This window comes from Arachis hypogaea, chromosome 11, assembly GCF_003086295.3.
Source record: "Arachis hypogaea cultivar Tifrunner chromosome 11, arahy.Tifrunner.gnm2.J5K5, whole genome shotgun sequence".
Lineage (NCBI taxonomy): Eukaryota > Viridiplantae > Streptophyta > Magnoliopsida > Fabales > Fabaceae > Arachis > Arachis hypogaea.
The window spans coordinates 148211352-148220308 of record NC_092046.1 but is presented as its reverse complement, the minus strand read 5'-3'; the positions used below and the strand labels follow the sequence as shown (position 1 = coordinate 148220308).

General features: G+C 34.8%; 1 protein-coding gene across 3 annotated transcripts; it reads left to right on the top strand.

The window, feature by feature from the left end:
* The first annotated feature begins 447 nt into the window (after positions 1-447).
* On the top strand, positions 448-5177 carry LOC112723582 (putative glucose-6-phosphate 1-epimerase). 3 transcript variants are annotated; one of them, XR_011867979.1, is made up of 9 exons: positions 448-851; positions 1300-1374; positions 1858-1914; positions 2774-2934; positions 3080-3220; positions 3688-3790; positions 3895-3994; positions 4086-4649; positions 4721-5177. XR_011867979.1 is itself a non-coding variant. In XM_025774999.2 (9 exons), the coding sequence occupies exons 1-8, from the start codon at positions 756-758 to the stop codon at positions 4619-4621; spliced, it is 948 nt and encodes a 315-aa protein (XP_025630784.1). In that variant the 5' UTR covers positions 448-755; the 3' UTR covers positions 4622-4649; positions 4721-5177. The 3 variants fall into 3 exon arrangements, 2 of the variants coding, with proteins under 2 accessions (XP_025630784.1, XP_025630785.1); XM_025774999.2 differs by having other exon boundaries at positions 4407-4649; XM_025775000.3 differs by lacking the exon at positions 4721-5177 and having other exon boundaries at positions 4074-4219.
* The last annotated feature ends 3780 nt before the right edge of the window (positions 5178-8957 follow it).

The window sequence follows — 8957 nt, the reverse complement described above, 5'->3', positions numbered from 1 at the left end:
TACGGTCTCAAATTCTGAATTAATGCAGAATGCTATGTTTATAGACTACTAGTCTACTATAAGAATAGGTGAGTTTTATGGTGTCTTTGTTATGATGTCTAAATTACCTAACTTATCTTTTAAAGTAAAAAATAAATCATATAAAATTTATTAAATATTATTTGTTTACCCTTTTTAGTAACTTAGGTACAATGTGATAGACACCATAGCATTCACTATAAAAATATCATTTATTAAAAGTAACATGTTTCTCGCCAAATATTAAAATTACTGTGTCCATATCTTTAGTTTTCCAATTCCAAGACAAAGTTACCATTTTAAAACTGTGCCCTGCTTCTGGTGAGATGAGTGAAGTTGATGCCAACTTAACTTTATTAAAATGAAAAAATCTATCAAGTTTGAATACGATATATTATTATTATATTAGTTATTAATTATTTTATATGTATCTATCAGCGTTCGAAATGCACGATTACTGAACACGTACCCAACAGTATTTGCAGTATATACGTACGTCTTATCGAGAAATCCAAAAAAGAGTAACGGAAAAAAAAAAAAAAAAAAAAAGAAGAAAATTGAAGAGATTGCAGTTACAGAAAACAATGTGGAATTGGTAGGGGTTACCGAGAAACCGTAAATCTAGAACTAATGAGTGTGAACTGAGAAATATATATACACAAACATAGCATCCCTATATGGTGGTGGTGACGGTGGTTGTGCCAGTGGTGAAGCTTCGGAAGAGGTAGGAATTAGCCATGAGCAGCGAGAAGAGTAGGTACTATGAGGTTTGCAAGGGCTTCAATGGCCTCGACAAGGTTCTTCTTCGCGATCCACGTGGAAGCTCCGCCGAGGTCCGATTCCATGCTTCAATCATGCATCGTGCATCATGTTTCATGCACCTTAATCCCTGCATTTTTCTATATTCGGTTTTCATCGAAAACTGCTTGATCTGCATACTTTCTCGGTTTCGTTCTTTGATTCTCGCATTTCACCTTTGCTATAACTATGATTATTATCGGTTTCTAGAGTACTGATCTCGTCACCTTAATATTTATTTTTTAATTCGTGTGTTGCAGCTGAAGTTAACTCTGCTCTTTAGAAGGATTGTTCTAGAACAATTTGATTTAACTTTTGGTGTAGTTTCTTTGCATAGAGCTGCGTGGTTTTGGTGTTTGATTTTATTTTATATTTTTTTTTTATTTTGCTGTTTTTCGCTGTGGATTAAGTAGGTCTCATGTGTGTATGTTCTGGTATTATTTTGCTCTGATTATGTTTCATTTCTTTGTTATTGGACTTCAGGTGTACTTATACGGTGGTCATGTGACTTCTTGGAAGAATGACCATGGTGAAGAATTGCTTTTCCTTAGTAGCAAGGTATACTGCAAAACAAGTTTGTAATTTCTGTCTCTATAATGGTTTGTAGCTGATTTCTTTATGATTATATGTCAAGATGACTGCGGAATATATATATTCTCAATTAGGTTGTAAACATCAGCTTGTGATGAGTGTTCTCCTGCATTAAGTTAGTCAATTTACTTTTAAAGAATATAGGATGATTAGGATCTATCTGAAAGTATGTTTCAGTCTTGATTTACTCTTGTAATTGTTACTAGGTTAATATGATACGATTGAATGCTCTGACTTTCTACTACTAATATGGTGCTCCCGATTTGATTAATCTTGGTTAAGATATAAAGTTATGATAAGTCACTATATTTTTATATAAGCTGTTTAGTGCGAAAGAATAGTGAAAATTATGTGACTATGATTTGTCCATGTAAATATATTTTTGAAAATTTTCAACTCCATCAATCAATTTTATAAGCTCTGATACATCTTCTTTTATTGATATTGCAGGCTACTTTTAAGCCTCCGAAGGCAATTCGTGGAGGGATTCCAATATGCTTTCCTCAAGTATGTACTTCTCATGATATATTTTTTTTTGTTTCATTTTCCCGAGATGCTTTTGTTGTGATAATTCTGCTTTCTTTTAATTTAGAGTAAGTAGAAATTGGAGAACAAAGGAGAAAAGAGACGAGATTAGAAGTTGTTAAATAGTTGGTTCTTAAGCTCCTAACTCAAATTGTGAGAAACTCTCCTTAAATACATTGTTAAGATCTATATGAAGTATGATATTTCATAGGCTAGGGGGAGATTGTGTGCTGAAGGAATAGCAAAGCTGTAGACTGAAGTTTTAGAGGTGATCAACAAGTTGCTTATGGAATTAATTTATATTTTATAATGTCTGCCACGAAAAATAGGTCAAGATAATGTGTGAAATTAAACATAGAGAATTACTCTGGAATCATAATATTTTTCTTAGAAAGAAAAAAGTTCTCCTTTTCCTCTCTGGTGTTCGTATATTACTTAGGCTAGTCAAAAGTTGCGGACCCAAATAACCAGGCATCAACAAGAATAATTAACATTCCAGATGAGTCAAGCAGGTTAAAAGAAGGTGACAGTTGCATAAATAATACATGCCCAGCAGCAGCAAAGCAGTAAAATACTCAATTGAACTCGAAATATATTATTTGCACTTGGCTAATAATCCGCAAAAAGTATGCTAGTCACATTATAAGCTTGAGGCATCTTGATTTCGTTGCTGCCTCCATCACACTAAACCTGCAACCATGTTAGATCCTACTCCTATGTAACACTTGTTCATGTAACTGAAATTTGTAGGTTGTAAATGACCCTTTAGATATTGTATTATTAAAAATTTACAATCATATCCCATGTAACATGTACAAGGATGCTTGCTCTTTGTTTGCAGTTTAGCTGCCATGGTAACCTAGATCAGCATGGATTTGCTAGAAATCGTTTCTGGGCCATTGATGACCACCCTCCTCCCTTTCCAACAAATAATTCCATTAAAGCCTTTGTTGATTTGATTCTTAAGCCCTCAGAAGAGGAAATGAAGATTTGGCCTCACAGGTGTATATATAGGGACAAACATGTCTTTTATTTATGATCTTTTTTTGGAATTCCTGTTTTTAGTTCATATTTTCATGTTTCATTTTATTGTTTGGGTTGTTTTTGTTATAATTCTCATATTTTATGCTTTTCTTTCTGCGTGTAGTTTTGAATTCCGTCTTAGGGTAGCTCTAGGACCTGGAGGGGATCTGATGTTGACATCTCGGATTAGGAACACAAACACTGATGGGAAGCCATTTTCATTCACATTTGCTTATCATACATATTTCTCTGTTTCAGATATATGGTAAGAGCTTGGACCATGTTTTGTCTCACTACAATGAGTTTTATATTAATGTGCTCGTCTTTATTTTAAATTGGCCCCTGTTCTCAAATTTTACATTGTTACTTATTGGATTTGGTTGAGAAACAGTTCAAGATCCCCACAGTAAACAAGCCAATGGAACTATATTATCTTATCATGTGGGCAAAGCTTGTTTTCTCAACTCAAAATATGAAATTCATTTCCTTTTTTCCCCCCACAAATTCATTTCTTTGTTAAGTTTCGCATTTTGTTCTATATCTCTTAGAGAATAAGGAAGTTGTTGCCTTATTCAGTCTTTTTTTTATTTTGGGTGAATTATATTTGGTCTTTACTACAACTTAATGCCTGTTCACTGAGTTTTATTTATTCTCATTGTTCAGAAATTTACTTGTAGCCTGTGATTTGGGATTGCATTTAAGTATTTAACCGACCAGTTTGCTTGTATTCAGCGAAGTCCGGGTAGAGGGATTAGAGACACTAGATTATCTCGACAACTTGCAGAAAAAGAAACGCTTTACTGAACAGGGGGATGCTTTAACATTTGAATCAGAAGTGAGACTGCTTTATGACATTCATTTAGCCAATTCGGGTGTACTGTTGTTTCCCATGCATTCATGAGTTCCAAACTGATACATCTCTTTTTCTTTATATGATAGGTTGACAAGATGTATCTCAGCACTCCTACAAAGATTGCTATTATTGATCACGAGAAGAAGAGAACATATGTGTTACGTAAAGATGGGCTTCCTGATGCTGGTGATTATAATCTTCTCATGCATTTTAAGCTTGTGCTATTTTTTATCTTCCCAAAGTCTAAGAATATGCATGATCTGAGAATGTTTGCAAGGCAAAGGATGAGAAGAAGAGAGTGGAAGACAGAGCCAGGGTCATCAATTGTTTAGGGATGGGGTTTACGATTCACAATGAGGCATGAAAGACCTTTTTGTGTGTTGAAGAGTAGAGGAAGAGCTGGAAGGAGGAGCCAGGCTCCGGGTTACCCCAAATTGTCTCCTCTGTTCCTTCTTGTTATTATGTTTTCTACACCTTTTTCATGGGCTGGGCATTTGCTAGCCCACTATATATATATTTGCTTTTATATATTCTGGAATCAGTTTCACTACTGATTGTTACCTTAATCCCTTTTATCATTGATTATTGATTATTGCAGTTGTGTGGAATCCTTGGGATAAAAAAGCAAAGGCTATGACTGATTTTGGTGATAATGAGTATAAGCATATGGTTTGTGTAGAGGCTGCTGCTATTGAAAAACCTATCACTTTGAAACCTGGCGAAGAATGGAAAGGAAGACTAGAGCTTTCAATTGTTTCTTCTAGTTATTGTAGCGGGCAGCTTGATCCCCGAAGAGTTCTTCAATGCAGCTGAAAGATCATTGTGTCTATGTCCTCTACTGGTAATAAGTAATAACTGCAGATTCAATTATTTCTTTCAACTCTGCATTTTGATCGTTGGTTTATTCTTCAGGTAACTCGTTGCCATGATGAATGATGAAAGGAAGTGTTTCTATAGTAGCAAATTCCCCACTTTCAACTTGGACCGGCTGAAATCATGTTCCGACGTGGTTTTTGTTAAATTATATTTTGATACAATGGATGACCAGTTTGATATTGATCAATATCAAACTAACGCATGGTAGGCCACCGTTATGGGAAAAGGAAATTACAGTGCACGATTCTGTAAATCTTCAGGTTGGATAGAATGGCCCGGATGTTTATCTTTGGGTCCACAGTTGTTGCTTGTTGGGGTTTTACATGAGGATTAAACAATATATGCTTTATAGGGGGTCTTATTTCGGATCTTTTTACTTGTATGCCATAAGTTGCTGGGACAATCTACATGTTGAAACGATAAACCAAGATAACTATGAAACATATACTGTTATCGCAGTGATTCAATATAGCATAAAGAAAAGATTCTACAATTGCAAGACCTTTTCTTTTGGTCTATACTCTATATATTGAAATTTGACAAGGCCTTGAATCAAATACATTACCTACAAAAAGGTCTATATATTGAATTAAACATGTCAGTAATAGAATCTTCTTCAAAAAGGTCTAAGAGTAAAGAATAAGCTATATAGGCAATATATTGATTTTCTTAGCTAAGCAATCGTCTCGATGTTGTAACATCGTCCTTTGTAAGTTATAACAATCAAGATTGCTAAGCCTATCGGTCCAAATAGTTGTCTATGTACCAATAGAAGATTCAGCAGTTAAGCATTCACTTTTTTCGGAGGAATTCCAAGTTGATGAGTTATTGGGAATGCTATCAAGATATCAAATAATAATTTAAAGGTTGAATTCGACCTCCTGAGATTATGGTAAAAACAAAGAAAATAAATAGGAAGTTAATAAATATCACTAAACAAACGAGATGTTAATTAATCAAATGTCTTCAAAGTTAGTATAAAAATTATAAATTGACTTATTATATTTTTAAGTGTTGAGTTTGAAAAACTGAAATAATGATCAAACATTATCAAAATATAAATTAGGAAATTATTAAAATATTATTAAGTGTTCAAAATACTTTCAATAGTTTGTTTGATATTTTTGTTAGTATGCAGGAAAGAAAATTAGTTTCTTATTGGGCCAAAGCTAATCAAGTCCAATCTGATCTTTTTGAATTAATTAAGTCTTATGCAGAAATCATTTAATAACAAGTGCTGAATTTTAAAAGGATAGTAAAACTAATTGGCCCAAGAAACTAATGCAAAGCCCAAGTCATCACATCTCTTGGTCCAACATTTTTCGTGATCTAAAATAGAAGAAGAAAGAAAGAAATATCACTCTTCGGTTACCTACTCTCTTTGGTTACTGGAACTCAAATCTCAATTCAATTAACTACATGGTAACCAAAAGTTTCACACGTGACTTTATTTCTTAGTTACTAGAGGTGAGAATTTAATTCACTTTAATGTAATTAAAAGCTTTCACCGAAAGCTTTCTTCCTTCTCTCTTCTCTCTCCTCTGTTTCGGTCACATCAATCTTTCAAGGAAGAAGATAGAAGAAAAATTGTAATGCTCAGAAGAAAGATTTGAAGAAAGGCTAAGCAAGATTTTTACCACAGAAGGAAAGATTTGAAGAAAGGCTCAAAGATTTCTTTGCCAAGAAAAGAAACAATCCGCTTCGGTTAGGAAGCAAATATGTTTGGGTAAAGGAACAACAAAAAGTTCATTTCCGTTTTTGTGCTTCAAAGAAGAAGAAAGCCCCAAAGTCTCTAGCTAGAAGAAGCAAAAATAGAAAGGTTGAAACTAGCCTAGGTCAGATGCTCATCAACGTTCAGAATCAAATCTTGGGGCCTAAGTCAAGATCAATGGCCAAGATTGAAGAAAATGCATGAAAAAGGATGAGAGAGGTACATGCAAGCAGGTTCGGGTTCTTTCTCTCTCCTCTCTGTTCGAACCGCTGCTGCTCTAAAGTTGGAGAAGAAGTTGCTGTGTTGGTTGAACCGGTTTCAACCTTGGAAGCTTCCCATTCTATATTAAGGGTGAACGGCCAAGGGTTGAGATCAAGGAGAGCAAGTGAAAAAATACAGAGTTCTCATAGCTACCCAAAAGCTTCCTAAGTTCTTCTCCTTCAATGATGTTCATTTTATTTCCTTTTTCTTAGTTTTGTCTGTCGAGTCTCATGGTGAAAAAGGCAAACATAGTGAGATTTGTAAGAAAAAGCCAGTGAGAGAAAAAAGACAGTGATCAAAATTAGAGAAAAAGCCATAGATATCTCAGAGTTTCTTTGTACATCTTTCTATTGTGTGTCATGATCCTATGGAGATTCCCTTACAAGTTGTGTTAGCATTTTGCTGTTGAAAGCTTGGTTTCAGTTCAAGTCAAATTCAGATTGGGGTTAGAATCTGGAGTTGTCCCAGATAGGATTGGGTAGATCCTAGGGAAAGAATTGGTATTTGTAATCTGTTAAAGATAGTGAAATTCCGTCACTGTTGTGATGAAGACTGGATGTAGGCTACATTGCACTTAGCAGCTGAACCAGGATACATCTTGGTGTGATTCTCTCTTTCCTGCTTCTTCTCTATTTCTGGTTCTCAGGAGACAAAATGAAAATGTCTCTCAACTTGTTACGAGACAAAACTAAAATGTCTCTCTACTTGTTACAAGATAAAAGTGTAAATATCTCCTGAAGTTTGTTGAAAAAGTAAAAATAATACTCTACGAAAAAAGAAGCTAAGATTCAACACCCCTTCTCTTAGCCACTGATTACCATCACTAAGTATGAAAAAACAGCATTTTGAGCAAGGTTGCGTGAACCGAACCGGTCGTCGAACCGATCGAGTGACTGGTTTAATTGTTCAATGGTTCAACTGAGATTGAATCGTAGTTAAACCGGTTTAATTAAATATAGAGTAAAATTATAAAAAAAATTCAATATATAATTTAAAATTTGACAATTTCACAAAATGCGTTATCCATAATTTATCATTAAAAGTTCATAAACAACTTCAAATATTAAAGTTTATAACTAAAGTGACAAACACAAAATGTTTTACAACCAAAAGAAACAACATTGAACAAACAATATTTTGTAGTTGCTGATCACTTTGTGGTTGTTCCATCTAAATTCAGAATGACAACAATCCAGAATCCAGACGAATATATCAATTCATACAATTCATACGGCATCCAACATAATTAAATTCAGCAATTCATCCAGTTAATTCACCAGAATTCAATATAGCAGAATTGAACTTATATAGCAAAATTCAATATACCAAAATTCAAAATTCAGAGTCCCAAAATTGAACTTATATCAAATTTATTCAGAATTACAGAATGATTAATTCACTAAATAAAAAATTAATTGAAAAAATAAAAAACCCAAGAACTCAAGAACCCAATTCATAGTTAATTCACCAAATAAACAAAATTAATCGAAAAACAAAAAGGTTAAAGTACTCAACGCAGGAGGGCACACAAGGCCAGACGATGACGACCAGATGCCCGACGATGACGTTGACAGAAGCCGACGACCAGGACGACAAGCCGACGACCAGACGACGCCAACGCCAGAAGCTTCAAAGTTCAGAGTTCAAGACGACGACGCCGCTGACAGCTGCCTCGATCCGCAACAGTGACGCTTCGATCCGGCGTGGATTATGGTAGTGACGGTGGCGTTTGTTGGAGGAAGGTCAAAGAGGAAATTAAAGGTTGGGAGGTGAGTGTCTTCGAAGTTTGAAATTAGGGTTGGAGGAAGGTGGTTCAGCGTTAAATTGAACGCAATTTTTTTTCCAGCATCTAAACGACGCTGGTTGGTGGCTTTTGGGAAAAAAATCGGTGCTTGTTAAAACCCGGCCAGTTCGACAGTTAATTACCGGTTTGATCGGTTTTTCATAAATTTTTTGCAAGGCAATTTTAGTAGTGACCGGATTGCTTAGATAACCGATTTTCGATTAATCCAGTTGAACCGATTAGTCTGGTCCAATTTTTAAAATCTTGATTTTGAGTAATTCTTCAACTTAGGAGTTTCTCGGGTGCCGCGGTAGTTGATGAATCCTTTAAAAGAGTTTTTACTTTTTATATAATCATATTACACCTTTGTTGGTCTTAATTTGCAAGGTGAAAACTCAGGTGCAATTAACTTCACGTGAAGTTGATAATTGAGAGCCGTTAGATGATTTCATCTAACGGCTCTCAATTATTAACTTCATGTGAAGTCGACTGCACCTAAATTTTCACAAATTTACAAA